Raw genomic sequence first — 25,507 nt, forward strand, 5'->3', positions numbered from 1 at the left:
CTTTTCTGCACCTGGGACTGCCCTGCAGCTGTTCTCTGGGTAGGGTCCTGAAAATTATTTAGCTCAATGCAGAGCCAAGAAAGAGGGTGCCCATACTGTAGTAATTAAATATTTATTATGGTAAAAACACATTGTCATCCACGTGAAGAAATCATCAAAAAAGCTGAGCTGTAAAGCATAACACTGACCACCCACTTTCTAAGATGGCCGCTGGACCTTTGTGAGGCTCTGGCAGCGTGATGTGCGCACCCCTTTTGATAACGCCAAGGAAAATTCGCCAAGGAAGAGCCATACACTGTGACGTCACGCTGCGGGAGCCTCACGAAGGTCAGGCGGCCATCTTAGAAAGTGGCTGGTCAGTGTTATGCTTTACAGCTCATCTTTTTATATGTTATTTAAGGTCTTTGGGTTTCTTTACAGTGCACATGCTGCTGACTCTATTGGAATCCTGAGCGTTCACTGTTTTCTTCATGGTATAGGTAGGAAGATGGTTTATTACAGTAGGGGGAGTGACAGGGGCTCACAGAAAAGAAAGGCCAGTCCTGTATTTGAGCACCAAAACAAATTTGCCAAGTTGAGTGAAGATGTGGAAGTGGTAAACACAGAGGTGGCAGCCCTGGATGTCACTACTACCCCTAACAGCCAGGAGAGAAGCCGATCTAGTAGGGGTGGTGAGGGTAGTGCAGGAAGACCTAGACAGTTGTTGGTAATAGGGGATTCTAAAATCAAAAGGACTGATAGAATAATATGTCACCAGGATCGCCTCAACTGAATGGTTTGCTGTCTCCTTGGTGCCAGGGTTCGGCATGTGGTGGACCAGGTTGATAAATTACTGGGAGGGGCTGGACATGACCCTGCTGTCTTGGTCTATGTTGAAACCAATGACAGAATACATGGAAGGTGGAGGCTCCTTAAAAATCAATTTAAAGAACTAGACTGCAAGTTGAATGGAAGGACCAAGGGGATATTCTCTCAAATATTGTCTGTGCCATGTGCAACACACAAAAGACAAGGGGAGATTAGAGAACTGAATGCACAGCTAAATATTTGGTGTAAGAGGGAAGAATTTGGGTTTATAGAGCACTGGGCTGACCTTTCTTTGGGTTACAACCTATATGCTAAAGATGGTTTGCATCTAAATGGAGGGGGGTCTGCTGTGCTTGAGGTTTATGGGAAGGCTGGAAGAGTATTTAAACTAGGATTGGGGGGAGGGTAAACTAGAATTCAATGGGACAGACATATCAGTTAGGGGTCAGACAATAATGGAGGGTGGAATGGGGATAGATGGGGGTAGGGCTATGGCAGGTGATAAGAAGGTTCACATGTTACAAACAAGCATTATAAACTATAGTACTATTTGTACTACAAAAAAGGTATGCAAAACACAAGAGCAAAATGTGATAATGAATTAAAGTGTTTGTTCACCAATGCCCGAAGTCTGCAAAGCAAAATTTTTGAGTTGGAAGCTTTGGTGCATGAAGAGAACTACAGTATGATTTAATTGGTATTGCTGAATTTTGGCTTCATTCCTCAAATGACTGGGTCATTAATATTCCTGGCTATTAACACACTTAACAGAGAATTATCTGAATTAGAACAGGTGCATAAAAAGAGTATAACAAAAAAGAATAATCAGAAGGTATTGGAAAAAAAGAGAAGAACTAAATAAATTAATGGAGGAAGAAAAAAGGAGAGTGTTTAATAAGAAGAGTAGTGAAAGATATCGGTCGGGAGATAAACCAGGAAAATTCCTAATGAGAGCTCAAAGAAAAAAGAAAGGTAGGAACTATATAGAGAAAATAAGAGATAACAAAGGAGAACTAAAATACTCTACCGAAAATATTGCAAAAGTGTTTAAAGACTATTATAGTAAATTATATAATATCAATCCCCAACAGTCCATAAGAGATGAGGAAGAAAGATATCAAAAAAGACAGACATACCTAGAAGAGGTGGGGTTACCGAAATTAAGAGAAGAGCAGTTAGTATCCCTAGAGAGATCAATAACAGAAGAAGAAATCTATAGTGCATTAAATGGTACTATGGCAGGGAAAAGTCCAGGACCGGATGGGTATACTGTGAGATACTATAACAAATTTAAAGAAAAATTGGTACCTAAATTAATTACATACATGAATACATTGGATGGGGAGATGGAAATGAGGGAGGAATCCCTCCAAGCTCACATCACAATAATACCAAAAGAAGGGAAGGATAGTACACAGTGCTCTAGTTATAGGCCGATATCCCTACTAAATATAGATACTAAACTATAATCAAAAGTGCTGGCAAGTAAGTTGAAGGAGCTTATGCCGGAGTGGATCCATGTGGATCAAGTGGGGTTTGTCCCTGGAAGAGAGGGCTGGGATAATGGATTAAGATCAATAATGATTATACAAAAAAGTAAAAGAAAAAAATTCCCTGTATTGTTATTGTCTGTAGACGCTGAAAAAGCGTTTGACAGAGTAGATTGGGGGTATATGTTGGATACACTGAATGTCCTGGGGGTGGGCCCTAGAATGAGAATATGGATAGGGAAATTGTACAGTCAACCATCTGCTGCAATAAAAGTTAAAGGGGAAATATCTGAGAGTTTTAAGATGTATAATGGGACACGTCAGGGATGTCCTTTATCACCGCTGCTGTTTGTCCTGTCCTTAGAATCCCTTTTAGAGAAAATAAGGAAAAATACAGATATTAGGGGAATTAGGATAGGAGAGACAGAGCATAAAGTTGCGTCGAATGCCGATGATATACTCTTCTATATAGGTAACCCAAGGATAACATTACCCAACTTAATGAAGACATTGAAGGAATATAGGGAGTTGTCTAATTTGAAAATTAACCCAACTAAAACAGAAATTCTAAATATAAATCTCCCAAGAGGAGAGAGAGAGGCCTTGCAAAGGGAATATTCTTTCTCTTGGAAGGAAAAAGAACTAAATTATCTGGGAATAAATTTGATCGTCTCCTTGAAGAACTTATATAAAGTAAATTATATTCCATTATTAAATGAAATTAAAGATGAAATGAGAAAATTTGAGATAGGTGGTATATCATGGATAGGTCGAATAAATTTAATTAAAATGGTAATCGTCCCTAAAATTTTATATAAATTCCAGATGATCCCAATAAAACTACCAGGATTGTATTTTAGGATAATGAAAAAAATTATGTTAAATTTCATATGGAGAAATAAAAAACCTAGAATAAGTTATGAAGTTCTGACTAGAGACAAGGAAAACGGGGGTTTAGGTGTACCTGATTTTAGAAGATATTATAATGCAGTATTGATAGCACAAATTTTTGATTGGACACATAATTCACAGGAGAAAAGTTGGATACATATAGAAACCACTCTAAGCAAAACACATTTGGATAGGATAATATGGTTGCCATCTCACTCTCGTGGCGTGATAGAAAGTACAAGTGTATTCACAAGAATTGTTTTGAGAGCCTGGGACAAAATGCACGGACAGATGGGAATTTAACTCTATGTTGATGCCTATTGTCAACATGTTTTTTTTTCCACCAGAGAATGAAAAGATTCCAGGGAAATGGATAAGGAAAGGAGATGCCCAACTAAGAGATCTAATGAATGGCGTGGAAATATGCCCCTTAGTAGAATTGAAGAGGAAGAGGGAGTTGTTTATTAAAGTAGATGAGTGGCGATATTTGCAAATAAAACATTTTATAGGAAAACTTCCTAGGCCCTTAAGGAAGAAAGAACAATGGAACCCGTTTGAAAATTTGTTTAGTACACGGGGAGATGGGAAACATGGAAATTCGAAAATATATAAAATTCTTACTAAGTTAACAACAAAAAGGGTACCGGCATGTATAGAGAGATGAGAGAGGGAATTAGGAATAAAAATAGAGGAGGATAAACAAAAAAAGATTTCCAAGTTAACACACGTAATGTGAGTATGAAAGAGGTAGAGATGAACTACAAATGTTTGGCGAGGTGGTATATGGCACCAAATGTAGTACACAAACAAAATAGGGATAAATCACCTTTATGTTGGAAGGGTTGTGGGGAACAGGGCACAGTAGGTCACATTTGGTGGGAATGTCACAAAATTCAAAAATACTGGGAAGAAGTACTTCACTTGATACAAGAAATAACTGGGATAAAATTATTAAAGGAACCCGGGGTATGTCTCTTACATGGAACAGAGTTAACGGTTGAAAGGTATAAAAATTCTGGATTATTGTACTATATTAATGCAGCAAAGGGTTTGATTACTAAATTCTGGAGGGAACAAGAAGCACCACAAAATATCGGATTGGATTAAAAAGGTAGTCCAGATATACAGGATGGAAGAACTATACTATATAGACGAGGATAAAATGGAGTGTTTTTGTGAGAAATGGAAAAAGTGGGAGGAATTTAAGAAGGTTAAATTAATTGAAATTGTATAGAAGGAGAAATACATGTATACCCTAGGACTCCAAAAAGAGAGAGAAAAGATGCTGAGAGGTGGGAGGAGAAGGTAAAGGGGGTAATAGGGAGGGGGGAAAGGGGAGTTTGTATTGCTTTTTGTATGTGGGGTGAAAATAATGGAATAAGTTATGTTAGAATTTTAATTGACGGAAGAGATAAAATGTAAAACTCAATAAAATATTAATTAAAAAAAATTAATATTCCTGGCTATGCTCTTTTGGAGAGAGAGGGTAAATAGGAAAGGTGGTGGTGTCTGTCTCTATGTGAGAAGTGATCTCAAAGCAAGTGTGCAAGAGGACCTGGTTGATGGAGAGTGCAATGAGGCTAAAGCATTATGGGTGGAACTGCATATGGATGTGTGTAGTTCAACGGTAATCATTGGAGTTTGTTACAGGCCACTGAGTGTTAATAAGGAGGTGGAGACTCAGCTCCTTGCACTGATGGAAAGGGCTGCAAGGGCTAGCACAGTGATAATAGTGCAGGATTTAAAGTACCCTGATATTAATTGGAGTATTGGCACTGCTGGAACAGTTAATGTGCATGAACCTATCACAAGACAATTTTATGGTACAGTTCATAGAGGCCCCAACTAGGAATGATGCTCTGCTGGACCTGATAATCTCAAACCATGCAGCACTTATTACTAATGTTCATATAAAAGAACATCTGGGTAGCAGTGACCATAACATGATTTTATTTATTGTTAGCTGTAAACAATAAGCACATACTGGAAAGATAAAAATACTTAACTTTAAGAGAGCAAATTTTCCAAGGCTGCTCTCCAAGACCTAGTTTGGAAGGGAATATTCACAATGAAGGACACAGAACAGAAATGGGAATTCTTCAAACAGACTAGCTAAACGCACTTCAAAATATATTTCCATCGGCAATAGGTATAAAAGGCTAGAAATAAAACCTATGTGGCTCACGTTCAAAGTTAAAAAGGCTATAAATACGAAAAGAGCTTTTAAAAAATATAAAAATGAAGGAACTCCATCATTGTTTAAATGTTACAATGTAACATTTACAAATTTTAATGTTACAAATCTAACAAAATATGCAAAAAGGAAATCAAGGATGCAAAAATTCAAAACAAAGGACAGATTTCAAAAGAAAGTAGAACAAACCCTCCCAAATTTTTCAAATATATTAATAGTAAAGTGGTCAGGTCTAAGCATGTAGGCTCTTTACAAAATAATCTTGAGTGGCTGACTGGAGACAAAGAGAAGGCAAATGTATTAAACACCTTCTTCAGCTCTGTGTATACAAAGGAGCATGGGGGAGCTCATGTCCATAATTGGGATGATATTGGCACAGCTCCAAATGATCCACAATGGCTCAAGATTGATATGGTCCAGAAATATTTAGACAGAATAAAGGTGAATAAAGCATGTGGACCAGATGGCATACACCCACAGATCCTAAAGGAATTGAGCTCTGTCATTTCAAAGCCATTGTTTCTAATATTTAGAGACTCTTTAATGACTGGCATAGTATCACAGGGATTGGTGTAAGGCCAATGTGGTGCCTATATTTAAAAAGTAACTATAGACCTGTTGTTTAACTTTTATAGTTTGGAAGATATTGGAGAGTTTAATTAAAGACCACATAGATGAGTTTTTGCTGGAAAAAAAATATTTTAAGTAACAGACAACATGGATTCATGAAACACAGAAGTTGTCAAACAAATCTGATTTCTTTTTATGAGGAGGTGAGCAAAATCTTAGACAAAGGAGTGACTGTGGATATAATATACTTGGATTTTGCAAAAGCATTTGACACAGTTCCCCACATATGGCTAATATGTAAGGTAAAGTCTTCAGGCTTGGAAAAATCAGTTTGTAAATGGATAGTAAACTGGTTAAAAGATTATATTCAGAGAGTAGTGGTTAATGATTCATACCCTGAATGGTCTAGGGTTGTCAGTGGTGTACCCCAAGGTTCAGTGTTGGGACCCTTACTTTTTAATATATTTATAAACGATATAGGGTCTGTAATTAAAAATCCCATTTCAGTCTTTGCAGAGGACACCAAGCTGTGCAGTGGAATAACGTCCTTACAGGATGTCTCCAAATTACAAGCCGACCTCAATGTACTGTTTAATGGGGCAACTATGTGGCAAATGAGGTTTAATGTTGATAAATTATTATTTTTATACAGGATTTATATAGCGCCAACAGTTTGCGCAGCGCTTAAATGTAAGGTTATGCACTTGGGGGCTAAGAATATGCATGCATCATACTTACTGAGGGGGGGGGGGGTACAACTGGGGGAATCAATGGTGGAGAAGGATCTGGGAGTTCTGGTAGATCACAAGCTTAATAATGGCATGCAATGCCAAGCTGCGGTTTCTAAAGCGAGCAAAATCCTCTCTTGTATTAAAAGAGCTATAGACTCCAGAGAGAGAAATATGTTGCCCCTGTTAAAATCATTAATAAGTACGCATCTGGAATATGCAGTTCAGTTTTGGGCACCAGTCCACAAAAAGGATATGGGGAAACTGGAGAAAGGGCAGAGAAGGGCGACCAAACTGATAAGAGGCATGGAGGAGCTCAGGTATGAGGAAAGATTAGAGGAACTGAATTTATTCTCTCTTAAGAGGAGATTAAGGGGAGAGGAATGATCAACATTCATAAATACATAGGTTGTCCATATAGTGAACTTGGTGTAGAATTATTCACTTTAAGGCTTCTTCACAGTAAGAGAGTAAAAATGTGTAATAGACTCCCTCAAGAGTTGGTTCTGGACAGTTCAGCAGATTGTTTTAAAAAGGGCCTGTATTCTCTCCTAAATTTACATAATATAACTGTATACTAATATTTATAGGTAAAGGGAATATCCGTTTGCTTCTTGGGTGATTAAGAAAGGAAATTTTCCCTCTGCTAGGGCAAATTGGATCAAGCTTTATTGCTTTTTTTTGCCTTTCTCTGGATCAACTGTTGGTATAGGATTGTGTTTGCAGAATTGTATATTTTTTCCCCTTTTAATGGTTGAACTAGATGGACATGTGTTTTTTTTTAACTAGACTAACTATGTAAGGGGCAATTGGAGGGGGGAATTATGCTAGGAGGGGGGATTTGGGGGATAGGATTTTTCTGGAAGGGGAGATTTGGTGGGGATGATTTGTGCTTGGATGGTAATTATGAGGGGAAAGAGGATGTGTGCTAGGAGGGGTAATTCTTTTGGGTAGGGAGATTTGTGCAGGGGGAACTGGGGGGACTTGAGCTGGGAGGTTGGATTGAGTGGCAAAGATTTGTGCTGAGAGGGGGGATTTAGACTGGGAGGAGGGGGAATTATTGTATTGTTGAAGGGAGAATTGTGGCTTAGGGAAAATGTATGCTTAGGGGTGAGCATGCTGATAAGTGTTGTTTTCTTTTTTTGAGGAGGAGGAGGTGGGATTTATGTGGAGACATGAAATGAGGGAACTCAACAGATCTCCTCCTCCCCTCACTGCACATAGCTGAGATTGAATTTTCCTATAGCCTCGATCTGCACAGTGTGTAGCTGGTGGTGTTGTTGCAGTTCTGCTCTCTAAAATTCCTGGATCAGAATGGCAGCTGCAGTAGCCAGCTACAAACTGTGCAGATGGATGCTGTGTCTGTAAGGAAATCCAAACAAGCTATGTGCTGTGTGGGGTGGAGGAGGCTAAATATAACTAAAAGACATCGAGAAACTGGTAGCTGTCATTATTTATATTTTGGGTTACAAAAAAAAAAGGTCTGCTCAGTCTAAAATGTCGGGCCTATTTTTTGCCCCAGTCCAGGCCTTATCTGTCACTCATGAAGCCTGGCTGAAATATTAAAAATGCCTATTTTCTTGTGTCCTGGCTTATTTTCTGGACACGGGCTACAAAAAATGGTCACTGATGCTCATTCTTTGAGGACAGCTAGAGATTAATACTTTAGTTGTCCTCAAAGTAGTAGGCTCGGCAGCTATTTTGCCTTTACACAATAATTTTAAGCTTTGATGCTCACTTTATGTGTAGCTTCTGTTTGTGACAGTTTGAACCTCGGAATACCATTACTATGAATAAAAAGAGTAACATGCTTACCATTCTTTGCCAGCTCTGCTAGCACCTGTGCTGCCTTTTCCCCACAGGTTTGGCTTGTTTTCAGGATTCTTGCTAGTGCTGGTAAGACATCATAGTCCGTCAATAGTTTGGCTGATTTCTGCACTGTAGAGGAAAAATAAAAGATCAAAAATAGAATTTGTTACTTTAGAGATACTGGGGTTCATTCACTAAAGCAGATCGCATGTGGTATTTAGGTGATCTGACACATTTTTCCTAAATATCACATGCAATGCTGAAAATGTCAATTCGCTATCACCTTATGCAGTATTTACCTCAAAACTCCCCAAATGCTTGGTAAATACCACATAAAACAGCATTAAGGTCAATTCACAAAAGAAAATAAATGATTAAATGCATGAGTTAAATAAGTAGTGGTCCATCAATGCTGTATTTCAGAAACGTAAAATTATAATAACCACTATTGAGTAGTCTCTACCTTTTTGGATCAGTTCTATCACCAGTAATGTATAGAAGCCTAAATATGAAAAAACACAGGATTATTGGGTTTGAATTATATAAAGTTTAACTAAAGGCAAAAGTATTTCTTTTAGTTTTGTACAGGGTAGAGATGGATTAGAAAACGAAGGAGATTCACCCTCTGTATGTTTCCTATTTACTGCTATAATTGAAAGTAAAAGTAAAAGAGATTCCGAAATTTTGGGTTGTCCCTGGAAAAGTAATAGAGGAGAAATCTTCCATAGGGGGCGCTGGTTATGGTGACCTAGGGGTTCTAAGGTATTCCTTTAATTTGTAGGGATTTCCTCTCATTTCCAGTTTTGGCTATGGTACAGGAAGTGAAGATTCAAATGTGACACAAATGGCAAAAACAAAAAAAAAAATGACGGGTTATAACCCTCCCTTTCTCTTTTCAAAATAAAAAAAAAGTTGTGTCTATATAACTACTTTAAGGCAAATAGACAGTTTACTTTGCAATTTGCTCTAGAGCTTAGTAAATTAGGTAAAGCTTCACTTTACAAAGGATACCCAATCATATGCAGGGATAATTTAAAAAATGCATTTTTGCTTGTACATGATTGGATTGTGGAAGTCAGCAGAGCTTCCCCTCATTTATTAGGCTCTGGAGTAACTGCACTTGCACTCAGTCTATGTGCCTTTTAGTAAATCCACCCCATTACTTTTAGTAAATCTACCCCATTACTTGTAGTGAAATATATACATTTTCTCCTGTCATTTCGCCAGATTTTCATGTATTTTTTTGTGTATATACAAGCATATGCATCATCTGCTGCAAAAAAACTTCCAATCACTCCAAATATAATACAATGTACATGCATATCATAATGGTCTAATGCCTTTGTTTGAACATATGTCATATGTAGTGGGGATACTTTATTTTTTCATAATTATTTTTAGAGATATCTCTGGCTCAAATATTTGCAAAACAGAATGGGATTAGTCATAGACAAGTATTCTTACAAAGGTGTGGAACTTGAGCTGTTAGGAGCGGAGTATCATCAGTTTGAAGGTTTGACAGATACCAGATTGACACATTCAAGGCTTTGGCTATTCTCTAACAAGACAAAACAGACCTGTCCAATGATATAGCAATAAATTCACCAAATATCAGAGCAGGGTTTCTCAACCAGTGTTCCCCCAGAGGTAACCATGGGTTCCCCCAAAGGTAACCAGGGGTTCCTTGAGCAATTTCTACCTCTCAGATAAGTTCCCACTAACATAAGTGATCTTTTTAGCTATCTGTAAGGGGGTAATTCTTCCCAATGACCACAAGTGTCCAGAGCATTCTTCCCACTGACCAACACACTAGACTATTATAAGTTGTAGATATAGTAATTTTTAGCAGGGGTTCCTTGAGACTGGAAAGTTATTTCAAGGGTTCTTCTGTGCTGAAAAATTTGAGAAAGGCTGTTTTAACCACTTGCCGCCTGGCCTATGGTCAAATGACGGTGGGGCAAACACTTTGTCTCTCCAGGAGGGCATCATATGACTCCCTTCCCGGATCACACTTTGAGCGTGCCTGCAGGGCTGTGCTGCGGCGAGATTTGTACCTCGGACACGGCCGATGATAGATCTGTGTACTGGCCCTGTTGCCAGTACCATGTGACCTGCTGTGACCAATCACAGCAGGTCACACGACAGTTGTATACAATGGATGGCTTTCTTTAATGCCATCCATTGCATACAACCGTGTCTAGCTGTGAATGGTCACAGCGATCATATGCACAGGCTGGGCCAATCACAGCCCATATGTGCCATGTGATTAGCGGTGGCCAATCACCGCTAATCACAACAAAAAAACCCTGCATTAATCGATTGCATTAAGCTAAATGCTTGCTCATAGCAAAGAAATTCTTTGCTATAAGCAATCAAATTGTGTAAAAAAAATACTGATCACTTCCCCAAAGTAGTACAATGTTACTATGGCAACATTATACTATTTTGGTCATTTTCACCAAAGAAATGTAGCAGAATACATCTTGGCCTAAATTTATGAAGAACAAATATTTATTTGCAAACCTTTAAAACAGAAACAAAGAAAAAAGTGTTTTTTGTTTTCTGTCTTTTTTTGTTAATTTAGCAAAAAATAAAAACCCCAGTGGTGATTAAATACCACCAAAAGAAAGCTCTAGTTGTGTGAACAAAATGATAACATTTTAGTTTGGGTATAGTGTTGCATGACCACGCAATTGTCATTCAAAGTGTGAGCGCTGAAACCTGAAAATGGGCCTGGGCAGGAAGGGGGTAAAAGTGCCCATTATTGAAGTGGTTAAAGTGTAACTAAAGGCAAAACTTTATTTTTCACTTTGGATATAGTAATGGAGGGTTAGAATCCCTGGCAGTTTTTTCTATCTTTGTCATCTGTGTCCCTTTGGGAAGATTTTCCTTCACTTCCTGTTCCATTGCCACAACAGGAAGAGAGGAAATTCCTGCAAATTAAGGTAATCCCTTGTTGCCCCCAGGTCACCAGAACTAGTGTCCCCATTGGAAGATTTTCCATCTAATACTTTTCTAGGGGCAATCCAAATTTTGGGATTTTCTTTTACTTTCACTTTTAATGATAATGGTAAACAGTAATAGAGAGGGGAAATCTCTCTAACGGGACAATCAGCAATAAAATAATAATAGGTGTTTTAATAACCATTTGCCCTCCAGAAGATTCACCCCCCTTTCTGACCAAGCCATTGCAATACTGCGCTGCGTTACTTTAACTGACAATTGCGCGGTCATGAAACGCTGTACATAAATGAAATTGATGTAATTTGTCCCCCACAAATAGAGCTTTCTTTCAGTGGTTTTTGATTACCTGTTTTTTTTTGCACTATAAATAAAATTCGAATTTTTAAAAATTTTGACTTTTTGCTATAAAACATATCTAATAAAAAAATTTAAAGAATAAAATTTCATCATCAATTTAGGCCAAAATTTATTCTGCTACATGTCTTTGCAAAAAAAATCCCACTTGGTTTAATTGAAAGTTATAGAGTCTAAAAATGACGTATATATAGTATAGTATATAGTAATGGCAGCGATCAGCGACTTATAGTGGGACTGCAGAGGGTATTCTGACACTGGGTGGGAACTGACTAATTGCCACTGACATCTCCAGTGACACTAATACAATGATCAGTGCTAGTAAAAAGCATTGACACTGTACTAATGACACTGGGCAGGAAGGAGTTAACATCAAGGGTGATCAAAGGGTTAACTGTGTGTCAGGGAGTGATTTTTTTTGTGTACTGTGTTTTGCTTTACTAAGCAGACCTGCTGTTTTGTATCTCTCTGCTGTGCACGTCCATGCTGACAGGAGAGAGATCTGTGTTGGTTGCATACAGATCTCTCCCTTCTCAGCCCCACTAACGATCACAGAGTCCCGGCTGAAAATCAGCTGATTGATATCCTCAGGAGCCAATAGCGGCAGTGGTATATTTACATGATTTTGCCCAGCGAAGTCGTCCTGTAGCAGTACATCTGCTATGGGGCGGAGGGCAAGTGGTTAATACCTTTCTACCCTATCCAAAACTGAAAAAAGGTGTTTTCTTTAGTTATACTTTAAATAAATAAAAATATCCTTATCAATGTCAAATATTGAATGAAAATAGTATAAATAAAATCACTCACAGATATGAATACTCCTTTTCCATCAATAAAAAATACAACGTACTGTATATATTTGTGTGATTTTTTATACTATTTTCATTCAATATTTGACATTTATAAAGAGATTTTGCATTTACTTAATTTAACACCACATTTATCCTGTGTAAGCAGCTTCCCTTTGACTGGTATTCCAGTCACCTTTTTTCTTTTGTATTAATACATATGCTGCAGAGACCACACAGACTGTGAGTTGACAGATTTCGCTTTATACCATTTTACCTCTTGTCACGGAGCTGGTCCTTCCTTCCCCATGCCCCAGGTTTGCCGGCTGACACCCTTCTGTCCCATCCATGCTGGGACTTCTAGTCCTCTTTGTCCCTGACACAGGCAGACCTCAGCAGCCCCTCACCCCCCTGGCTTGAAGCTTGGCCTCCTGCTGAAGGAATACACAAACAGGCCATCTCCTCCCTTCCCCCTCATGCATGAATTCCTGGGCAGGTCTGGAGACCTGAGAGACAGGGCCCGTTGCCATGGTAACCCGATAGGAAGTATCCGGTTACCAGCTCTATTCTTAAGGGTGAGCAGGAAAACCTCCATTGTGTTCTTCTGGCTGTGTGTGTGAGGGAAGGCTGGCTGAGGGCCAGCTCCTCTCATCCCCCGTCCTCCTCCTCATCTCCTGGACTGTCTGTGCTGCCTGCAATCCCTGCACTGTGGAGAGATCTTCTGCTGTCCCCGTGAACCTGCCTGGATCTATCACCTACCTGGACTTAACCCCTCGTTCTCCGTGAACCTACCTGGATTTAACCCATCCCTGCCTGGAGCCTCCTGTGTGGACTAACCCTGTGGATTACAATACCCCTGTTGTTCCATATTGCCTTCCAGAGAACTGTACTGTGTTGCTGTGTCTGGTGTGGAGCTGTGGACTAAAGGAACTGTTGTCTGTGCCCCAAAAACCTCCCCAATAAAAGCACGTTGGGTTCCGTGCAATCTGTCTCTGTGTGCTCTCTGGTTCTCTTGACACCTCTTTATTATCAATAAAAACTGACAGGGATTCTACTTCTCATCCACTGTATCCATTCTACTAGAAATTGCATGAGATAAAATACTGCATGGTTTCATGAGATAAATACCGAGTGGTTTCATGAGGTAAATACCGCACACTTAGAAAAAGTGTTTTTTACTGAATGACAAAATTTGTTTTGACAAATGTGAAGTTGTATTTTACTGCAGTTCTTAAAGCGTTAGATACCACTTTGTGAATGGAGTGCACTGCCTCTGCAATAAAACACAATTCTGGCTTAATTCACTTAGCTACTACGTATGTCATTGGTCATAATGATCATTATTTTCTGCCATGTGACTGTCCAGCATCCATTGGCTGTCATTGCTGTAAATAACACTCAAAAAAGGTTGGTATAATTAAATAAATAGAGCCTTTATAAAATATCTTTTTATATTTTGATCTATTAATAGTATGAATTCGGAGATACAAAGAAAGCAATCACTAGGTGACATGAAATCCCTCACCCATTCATGTAAGACAAATCTTGGATTTCCTGCTACAGTCATCACTGGGTTTTAAGATTTAGGAAACATATGTTTCAGAGGGATACTCACAAGCAATGGTTTAGCAGCAGGGGCAGTCTACCAGGCCTACAACTCATTGGAGCTGATCTTATTCAAGGTTACTTGTCTCTTTCTTCCTGATTGCACAAATGTATTCTTTATCATGACATGCTTATCAACTGGAAGAGCTTTTTTTGTAAATGTTCTGTGAACTATGGTCTGTGTGCATGTTACATGTTGATTTTATGGGGCCCTAAATTACAGTATTACGATGACTTATAAGAGAAATGCATGGCTTGTAGCATGTAGCCTTACTATGATAATTTGGCATAAAAAACCTAAATAAAAACACAACTGTAATAATATAAAAAGTGATATAACATATAAGCGCTGCACAAATTATTATTAATTTTTTACCTAAACATAAAAAAATGCTTTAAAAGTAGAGTTTTGTGGCAGAAGATACATGAAAAGTCTTTTCTGCTTCTTGTCAATTCTAACCATTTTTTATTTTCTATGTACACTGTATGGCACATTTTGGCTTATTCCCGGCTAGGTGCAGGAAAAGATGTAACTTCTATGCACTTGTGGATCATGGACAACACAGAAGTAGCAGCAGAGGAGACTGCAGTGGTGGGGGACCTTATTCTGCTTTAAAACTAATGACATTGCCTGTTATTTCAGCCTGCTAAAACATTAAAATGTTTCATTATGAGTGTAAGGCTGGCCATAGATTATGCAATTTTCTATTCTTCAACCCTGGGGTGAAGGAAAGAAAATTGCTTGATTTCCCAGCAACGCAGTGTTGCTGAGCTATTGTATTCTAACAGCGGGAGGTTTCCCCACCATCAAAATACAATGATGGCTATAGCTATAGCCACCGGCAGTGATTCACTACAAGCAGCCTGCCCATAGATGGATTGAAATTTGGCCAGTTCCTGCTAAACCGGCCTAATTTCAATCCGTCTATGGCTGGCTTAAGACTGGGGTGCGATTTGCAATGTGTATCAATGCTAATATTTCACTGGAACTGATCGTGTGAATACAGCCGGCAACTGATCCTACTCAAAAGTAGAAAGCAGCTGGAATCCTTTTTTTCAGTTTTAACAGAAGAGCACCAGGTAAAACTCTGCAGTGAAGTAAAATACTCGGAATGTATGTAAGCTCGACAAAAGTGATTGATGGCACTCATATATATTGCTTCAGTAGGACAAATGAAGGAACTTACCCTACAGGCAGCCATAATTGACAGGATCGTAAATACAGTACTGAAAACACACACAGAAAGGATCTCAGTGTTCAGCTCCTTCAGTATGCAGACATCTTCAGAAAGAACGAATCACTCACACAACCCAGTCATTGGCCGAGTCACATTCTTGATTGTATTCATATTATTATTCATAGTAATATTCAAGTGTTGTATCTGCCACTAATCCCCTGCTATTCCTTTTTCTGAATTCTGGTAGTGTGGATAATTCACACAGAGCGGGTTGTGTTTTCTCATTAAGATGGAACCACTCAATTTGCTGTTCATGCTATATGGGACACAAAGCATCTTTGCTAAAGGACAAAAATTCAACTCGCTAAATTTAAAAGATACCTGACAGTGTTTTCTAAAGCAATCTGAGAGAAAAACACCAGCAGAGGAGTAATAGACCCACTCGCTAAACCCACCATGACCTAAAACCTCAGGAAAATAGATATATTTTGCCACATGCTTTCTTTAAACACATTTCACATACTTTATACCCCTGATGAAGCCTTGCTTGAGGAGAAACATGTAGGGGTAAGGGATATTTGTGGTTTTTCATTCTTTTTCTTTATTTTTCACTTTATGGGCACCTAGTTTATTGGGGCAGTGTGAACTTAGTTGCAGGAGAATGAAGGGAGATTTTTATGGACTGGCAGAGATAGTGATTTGATAGAAGAGTATTTTGACAAGGCTGGAATGGGCACTGTGGTATATTTGTTTTTAAGGAGGCAGCCAAGCCTCTGAGTAGGCACAGTGACTTTCAGTACCAGGATAGTGGGATGTGGTTGGGATACTGACCTTACCCTATACACATCTCCGCTCAGTTGATAAGAGTGATCATCAACAGCCAAAATTATATCTGCAGTTTGTTGAGATAATGTGTTTATCTCCTAAAAATGAAGGCAGTTGTATATATACTTTATTATTTTGGATTTAGGCATTAGTCCTACATTGCCCTATAAGGTCACACACCTGGAAGTTTTTATGACTTCTGTTTCCCATATCATGGGTTTTATAGCTATTTAATAAAGGTTAAGTTTTAGGTCATGGTGGGTTTGGTGCTTGGGTCATACTCACCCCTGCTGGTGTTTTTCTAATAGTAGTCTTATAATATAAGTATACATCAGGTTGTTTTTTATTTTCTTAAAGCAATCTGAGGGTCAAAAGTCATCAGGTGTGGGCTTGCCAGCTTCTTGAAGCTGGTAAAAATCAATGACAGGCTGACAATGTCCAAGGCTGACAGTGCACATAGATTGATTACCAGTGCTTAGGGACAGATGCACACCCTGGACATGAACTTACAATCTTTTTTCAATCATTTAACTCAAACAAACAAACATTCTGTATAGTTTAATTGTACAATCTTATTTTTTTTTCATTTGAATGATGCTGGTTTAAAAAAAAATTTTTTTTTAAATCAACATGTAGAAAAAAAAAGATAAAAAAACTTGTGACCAGATTTACAGTCTTCTTAAGTGTTTTTAAATACTTTCCAATGAAAGCTCCATGTACACTTCCGAGTAAGGTTGTCTGGTCTGCTACGTTTCAGGTGAATAGTAAAACAATGACTGCCTTAATGACTATCTAGAAATTTTGGGTGTTCCCTCCCATCTTTGTATGCTTGCTCTTTTTATTTCATTCTCTATCATATAAAAAGACTAGGTGCTCAGCACAGAGATCACAACAAAAAGAGATTCCAAGTGACATAAGGTGGTTTCACTGTCTAGCAACTACCTGAGTTTTCACTATTAACTAGACTAACCGTTCATTGACAGAGGCGCTTTCATATGTATGGTGACTTTAAGACCAAAGTCTATACCTGATACTTTAATGTTACAATGTAAAGCGATAGACCATAAAGAGAATAGAAGAAAGGAAGCTACTCTTACGAGTTTATTGATGCATCCAATGCACAGGAAAACCACCTGAATCTCCATCTCCAAACACGTTTCACTCAAACAGTTCATGAACTGTGAATGAACAGTGAGTTCATCCATGATATTCTATAGTTCAGGTGGTTAGCCTGTGCATTGAATGCATCAATAAAGCTGCAATAGAGATTTTTACTTCACAATGATCTCTAATCTATATGGTCTATGTTCTAAGTGGTTGAGAAACCGCTGAGTGAGCCAGCATTTTTGTTTGGGAGTGAGTGGGCATATTGGTAATGGAGCATTGGGTTACTTATATATGTAAAGAAAAGACAGACTTGGATTCCTAGGGGCTCAGAGGTCTACCCTAGGATTGCTTCCCTTTAACTGTACTGGTGCTACCTGGTGTTATCTGTGTCTGTTTTGATGGGAAGAGTCTGGATCTGAACTGTGGGATGTTGTGGTGTAAACGGAAGAGGAAGTATAGGTCACCAAACATGGAGAGGTGTGTGGTATTGAAAAGTATACATTCTTACTCTGTAGGTTCCAAAGGGCACTCCTGTGCAAACACGTACAGGAACTCCAAGCTCCCTATTTAGCAGGTATCAAGACCATTGATGTGGGTTATCTATAGGTAAAATAACATTACTAGTAACAGTGCTGGTGTCGCCTGATATAGCCTATGATGAATTGTTGAGACCTCTTGTCAAAGGAGCTTAAATGAAAGTGAAGACTTATAGCTACTGTCCTAGTATTTTATGGTTGCACCAGGGAGGAATCCTTTTACTGGAAATCGGTATATAGTTTGACTTTGAGTCTGTTACCATCTATGACTTGAACTGATTATCCCATTCACTGATGAGCAAAGCAACAAATCTTTAGGTCTGTGATGTATGCCCCTCTTATTTTACAATGTCCTCATCTAACAGCTAAATTAGATTGTTGCTGCAATAATGCATAGAACTTTAATAGCTGATTTTACTATTTGTAGTTAATTAGAAAAGCTGAACTCAAGTGAGATCTTTCTGGGTCACGCATTTTTTTAATTAACATCACTTTTTTTCATTAATGATAAAAACTTACATTACATAAGGGATCTGCAAGTATACTGTTACAGGGATGTGAAGGTACAATCAAGCAAACTATAGCATAAGAAATTTGCATAATACTTAACTGTCTTCATCAAGCGACAGCAGGACCACATTGAGACTTTGCATGATCTGCTTTTCATCTTCTCCTTCCTCTCCACAAAGTTTGAGGCACTCGAAGTGCTGGCAGAGACTCTCTGCGTGGGATAGAGCTGCCCCTTCTGAAGCGGTGGGGTTTATAAGCCCTTCTGGCACTAAAAGGATTAGGTAAACAAATATATTAGTTAAAATACCCTATACTGCCAAGAAAACAGTGATTAAAGCTTAATTATGAATTAACTCAATTTAAAATAAGTATTCTTAACATGCTGCTTAATAAATATATCACCATAATTCTCTCTAGTTACAATCAAAAAAAGTTTCCTGAAATGAATGCCTCAGTAAACATATTAAAAGACTGCTGAGACTGTCTTCTGTTACAAAATTACAAACTTTAGAGATAGAAGAGCATGACTTGGTGAGTAAATCACAAATACCATCAGCAGTATGAAGACATATAAATAGAAAAAGAGAGAAAGGCGCCTCTAAGTGCAGTATTGACAATTTATTTAGTAAACAATGGAAAATTTGCACTTACAAGATAAACAGTTAAAAGACTCATTGTGTGGTAATTAGGTCCAGGTGGGACATCCAGCCGTCCAGCAGCAAACTATGCCTATAGGATCAGGAAGTAGAGTCCAGGATGTGCCTGTGCATCAAAAATGAAGCTTGGAGAGCAGAGTCAGATGTAGGAGGTGAAGGGGGCGGTAATGCATTTCGGAGCATGCTCAATAGGCTCCTTCTTCAGACCTGAGCCCCAGTAGAACCCTGACATTTTTATAGTGTGAAGGGAATGGGAGGGAGGCAAGTTATTCCTGGGTCCTAAGGACCTACATGTTTTCCTGCATTGTACAGGAATTAATACAAGTATAAAAAAGATATAAAAACAGAAATAAAAATAGAAATAAAAACACACAAGAGAATATCTCTATTCTCTAGTGTGTTTTTATTTCTATTTTTATTTCACACTATAAAAATGTCAGGGTTCTACTGGGGCTCAGGTATGAAGAAGGAGCCTATTGAACATGCTCCGAAATGCATTACCGCCCCCTTCATCTCCTATATCTGACTCTGCTCTCCAAGCTTCATTTTTGATGCATAGGCACATCCTGGACTCTACTTCCTGATCCTATAGGCATAGTTTGCTGCTGGATGGCTGGATGTCCCACCTGGACCTAATTACCACACAATGAGTCTTTTAACTGTTTATCTTGTAAGTGCAAATTTTCCATTGTTTACTAAATAAATTGTCAATACTGCACTTAGAGGTGCCTTCCTCTCTTTTTCTTGTTACTGCATTAGAGCCTTGCTTCCACTCTAAGAAGAGCTCCCTCAGTGTTACTGCTCCCATCCATCCATCCATCCATCCATCCCTGATATCCATCTGGCACCTTTATCTTACAGCTACAGAGGTTGGGCTCCAACAAGCGAGCCCTATATAATATACATTTTCTGAAGACATATACATGTCTATTGTGAATTAGAATCCTAATCTGATCACATTCACATGACCACACTGGGGCAGCCAGGGGCCAGAATCAATAGATTCTCAATGGCTGATCTAAAAACTGCCTAGACAGCTGGCAGCAGCAACTCTCAGATCTGTACAAAGCAATGGTTGTCGCCGATGTTTATATATAACCACTTATCTGATTGCCTACATGCGGTCGCGGGTCTGCAGAGTTCTGGTCACACACACAAACTGGTTGCAACTAATTTGCCAGTTTGTATGCAGCCATAGCATAGAGTGTTGTTGCATCCAGAGACAGAATTTAGCTACAAAACACAGCAAATTATTCACCAATTGCCGCCTGTGTGAATGTAGCCTTACACAAACATCATAATGCTGGGTAATGGACCTTTAACCAAAGCAGCGACTTTCCTATTTTTACCGAATTATCTTTTTTCAGCAAATCCATCTATCAGTCTATTCTCTATTGTGGCAATACACTTATTTTTTAACAGCAATAATGTTATTAGAAAATATGCAACAATGTACATGTGAATCACAGTAGGAGCATACAAAAAAGTAATGAGCTCAAGCAACACAGTGCAGTATATTCTGGTTCAATACAGAAGTGCAAGAAGCAGTGATACAAGGTAAGTAGTTACCATCAACAAAAATCGGGTAGAAGTAACATCAATTGGTCAGTAATGTCCTACCCCAGCACATCGCAGTAATACACTTTAACAGAAATCATAAATTACAAATAAATGCCGTAAACATCTGACAAATTCTATTGACTCTTGGGTTAACCAGGCTTTCTTTTGTTGAACCCCATTTGACAAGTATTCCATTTTATTAACCCCTTGCCCTCCTGAGGATTTACCCCCCTTTCTGACCAGGCCATTTTTTTGCGTTACGGCACTGCGTTACTTTGACTGAAAATTACGCGGTCATGCAACACTGCACCCAAATGAATGGTATTTGATCATCTGTGTGCTTTTATTTTTTGCGCTATAACAAAAAACACCGAGAATTTTGAGAAAAAAACTATATTTTTTACTTTTTTGCTATGAAACATGTCCAATAAAAAAAATTAAAAATCAAATTTCATCATAAATTAACATCAAAATGTATTCTGCTAGATGTCTTTGTTAAAAAAATCCCAATATGAGTACATTAATTGGTTTACGTGAAAGTTATAGCGTTTACAAATGGTGGTATATATACTGGGATTTTTAAACATTTTTTATTGTTACTAGTGGTGGCGGCAATCAGCGATTTATAGCGGGACTGCGGCAGACATTCTGACACTAGGGGGAACTGAATTGGTGTCACTGACATCGCCAGTGACACCAATACAGTGATAAGTGCTAAAAAAAAAGCATTAACACTGTACTAATGGCACTGGGCAGGAAGGGGTTAACATGAGGGGAGATCAAAGGGTTAACAGTATGCAGGGAGTGTTTTACTAGGGGGCCTTGTCAGTGTGCTTCACTGTAATCACACTGCTCTGGATGGCTGTGCTATGCACAGCCATCCAGAGCAGTGTGCCCGAGCTGAGAGGGAGGAGAACTGTTAGTAAACAAAACAGTTCTCCTCCCCGTTGGAGATCTTCGGAAATCACCAGGCGCCGGGGAGTAATTACTGGCTGGGACCCGGTGATTGACAGCGGTGATTGACAGCCGAGGCAGTGAACGGCAGTGCAGGTAGGGCGCTTGCGTGCACCCCCTATCCAGAAATGCAAAATTAAGTATATTTAGAGTTCTCTAAAGACAGGGCACTTCTGGTTTAATTACCCCCCCCCCCCGAATATATCATAGTGAGTTACAATCATTAGAAATAAGCACATGCAAACACGGGAACATTAGAAATGAACACAAACTCAACTACAAACAACTACAAAAAGAAAACAATTTTTTGGCATGCACTTTTATTTTTTATGCAGTTTATTTCTGATTAGGAGGGTAGTACTGCAGTTAGACCATGACTTTCTGGTAAGTGTGCGGAGTAATATATTTTGTTTTGTTTTCACTGTGCAAAGCCCTTCCATGTGCAGCTTACTTTAAAAACAGTTATACATTTGAGCATTCCATTATTTAGCTTGCTGGAATTGAGTAAGGACACATTGGACACATTCAGCTGCCATTGTGCTGTGCTGGGCTTCTAGTGTCTTCCTGAGCCTTTAACCAGTACTGGGCACTTTTACCCCCTTTCAGCGCTCTGACACTTTGAATGATAATTACTCAGTCATGTAACACTGTACCCAAATGAAAATGTTCTCCTTTTTTCACACAAATAGAGCTTTCTTTTGGTGGTATTTAATTAGCACTGGGTTTTTTATTTTTTGCGCTTTAAATTAAAAAAGACTGAAAAATTAAAAAAAAATGTTTTTCTTTGTTTCTGTTATAAAATGTTTTTCATACATTTGGGCCAAAATGTATACTGCTACATTGCTTTAGTAAAAATCATCCCAATCGATGTGTATTATTTGGTCTGGGTGGAAGTTATAGAGTCTACAAGCTATGGTACCAATCATTGAAAATTGAACACACCTGAGCACCTGATCACACCTGATGTACCTGACGGTCTATCTCATTTCTTGAGACACTAACAAGCCAGGACAGTACAAATACCCCCAAATGACCCCTTTTTGGAAAGTAGACATTCCAAGGTATTTAGAGTAAGATGCATGGTAAGTTTTTTGAACCTGTAATTTTTTTCCCTTAATTCTTTGGAGAATGAAGAAAGTAAATAAAATTAATTTGTTTTCCCACACAACTGTTACATTAACAGGTTATTCCTCTCACACAGCATATGCATACTTGCAGCTTCACCCCAAAACACATTCTGTTGCTCCTCCTGAGTATGGGGATACCTCATATGTAAGACTTTTCCACAGCCTGGCCAACATCCAAGTAGGACCTACAGGCGTTCAGGGGACATACATTACACATTTCTTTCCTGACTACCTATCACAATTTTGAAGGCCCTGGAGCACCAGGACAATGGAATTACCCTTGGATGTCTGCCTATCTTGTGGGAGTGCTGCACTGCTTGTACTCACCACTGTCATGTACCTGATTGGAGACTGAAATGACGATGTCGACCTCACTTGTGTCACTAGCCCTGACCCCACTGGAAGTGGAACAGAGGGTGTCTAGGGTCCAGGGGGACAAGAGCGCCAGCAGATGTTGTTCGCAGCTCTTGCAGCTGGAGATTTTGAACCTCCGATTTAGGAACAGTAGTGATATGCATAGCTGGTATGGTAGGTCGCCAGGCGTGCACCAGAGCAAGGCAGGAAGCTGGGATGGGAGACAGGAGCAATGTCATAGGAATAGCCGGGGTCATCAACGGGCGGACAGCGAGGTACTAAATCATAAGCAAGCCAAAGTCAGGAGCAGAGCCGAAGTCAGGAACAAATATCAAGCAGGAGAGTAATCAAGAGTCAAGTCAGGAACAAGCCGGGTCAGCAACAAATTAATCATGCAGGAACACGCAGGAAATGGGGAACAGCTGAAGACCACTCAGCACTCAGCACAGGCAGAGGCACCTTTTACATAGTCCATCTGGTGCCAATCTTCACCGAGCATGTGCACTTGCGCGTGCGTGTGCACGATCGCGCATGCGCACTTCTGTTTGCCAATCATCTCACCGGGATTCCCTTACAGCTACTGGTAAATGCCTGCTCCTCCTCAGATCTCCTGAACCCCTTTGTTTGGACTCTCTCCTCTTCACAATCTGTTGCTGACCCACTGCTTTCAACTGACTCATACTCAGAATCTGAGTCTGACAAAGAGAGTTCCCCGCTACTCTCGTCAGTCATACTCAGTATCTGGAAAGCCTTCTTGCTGGTGTATAATTATTTAGACATTTTGATGTTCACTGGTACAGATGTTTATCACTGGTTGATTTGACACTGGCGCACTGACAGATATTGAGCACTGGTAAACTGTGACAGATGTGGATTTGACCCTGGTAGGCCGTGACAGATGTTGATCACTGGTACAGAAGTGGATGAGCATTGGTACACTGTAACAGATATGGATCACTGGTGCAGATGTGAATTTTACACTGGAACACCGTGGCAGATGTGGATCACTGGTACAGATGTGGATAAACACTGGTACACAGTGACAGATATGGATCACTGATACTGTGTGACAAATGTGGATCACTGGCACTGTGACAGATGTGGATCACATATGTGGATCACGGGTACTGTGACAGATGTGGATCATGAGTACTGTGACAGATGTGGATCACTGGTACTTTGACAGATGTGGATCACTGGTACTGTGACAGATGTGGATAATGGGTACTGTGACAGATGGGGATCACAGATACAGTGACAGATGTGAATCATGGGTATGGTGACAGATGTGGATCATGGGTACTGTGACAGATGTGGATCACAGGTACTGTGACAGATGTGGATCACAGTTATGGTGACAGATGTGGATCACGGGTACTGTGACAGATGTGGATCACTGGCACTGTGACAGATGTGGCTCATGGGTACTGTGACAGATGTCAATCACTGGCACTGTAACAGATGTAGATCACAGATGTGGTTCACTGGCACTGTGACAGATGTGGATCACTGGCACTTTGACAGATGTGGATCAGCGGCACTGTGACAGATGTGGATCACGGGGACTGTGACAGATGTGGATCACTGGCACTGTGACAGATATGGATCACATATGTGAATCACTGGCACTGGGAAAGATGTGGATCACTGGTACTGTGACAGATGTGGATCACGGGTACTGTGACAGATGTGGATCACTGGCACTGTGGCAGATGTGGATCGTGGGTACTGTGACAGATGTGGATCACAGATGTAGATCACTGGCTCTGTGACAGATGTGGATCACTGGCACTGTGACAGATGTGGATCACAGATGTGGATCACTGGCACTATGACAGATGTGGATCACTGGCACTGTGACAGATGTGGATCACTGGCACTGTGACAGATGTGGATCACAGATGTGGATCACTGGCACTGTGACAGATTTGGATCACGGGTACTGTGACAGATGTGGATCACAGATGTAGACCACTGGCACTGTGATAGATGTGGATCACTGGCTCTGTGACAGATGTGGATCACTGGTACTGTGACAGATGTGGATCACTGGCTCTGTGACAGATGTGGATTACTGGTACTGTGACAGATGTGGATCACTGGCATTGTGACAGATGTGGATCACTGGTACTGTGACAGATGTGGATCACTGGTACTGGGACAGATGAGGATCACTGGTACTGTGACAGATGTGGATCACTGGTACTGTGAAAGATATGGATCACTGGCACTGTGACAGATGTGGATCACTGGTACTGTGACAGATGTGGATCACTGGTACTGTGACAGGGTGATGTGTGGGCGATGTGCTTTTGTATAACTCGCAGATTGGCTCTGCTTCTCCTCACTTGTGGGCTCTGTGTGAGGAGAGGCAGAGCTATTCAACTGAATGGCGGCTTTGTTGACATCACATGACGGCTGTGTCAAATCACAGGGCCCTTCTGCTGAGCAGTGTTGCGCTGTGTCCAAGGGACACAGGCACACCAAGAGCGCGCAGCTG

General features: G+C 39.7%; 1 protein-coding gene across 3 annotated transcripts in view; it reads right to left on the bottom strand.

Moving 5' to 3' along the window:
• LOC149457695 (rap1 GTPase-GDP dissociation stimulator 1-A-like) overlaps window positions 1–25,507 on the bottom strand; it is a 309,574-nt gene that overhangs the window by 130,338 nt on the left and 153,729 nt on the right. For all 3 annotated transcript variants that reach the window (XM_089683341.1, XM_089683340.1, XM_089683339.1), the window contains exons 2-3: window positions 18,457–18,624; window positions 8,496–8,618 (exon numbers count right to left, since the gene is read on the bottom strand). In XM_089683341.1, coding sequence (XP_089539467.1) covers window positions 8,496–8,618; window positions 18,457–18,624 — 291 coding nt within the window. The remainder of the gene's footprint in view (window positions 1–8,495; window positions 8,619–18,456; window positions 18,625–25,507) is intronic.

Source organism: Staurois parvus, unplaced genomic scaffold (assembly GCF_062004578.1).
Source record: "Staurois parvus isolate SC_StPar_1 unplaced genomic scaffold, SC_StPar_1.0 ptg000306l, whole genome shotgun sequence".
Lineage (NCBI taxonomy): Eukaryota > Metazoa > Chordata > Amphibia > Anura > Ranidae > Staurois > Staurois parvus.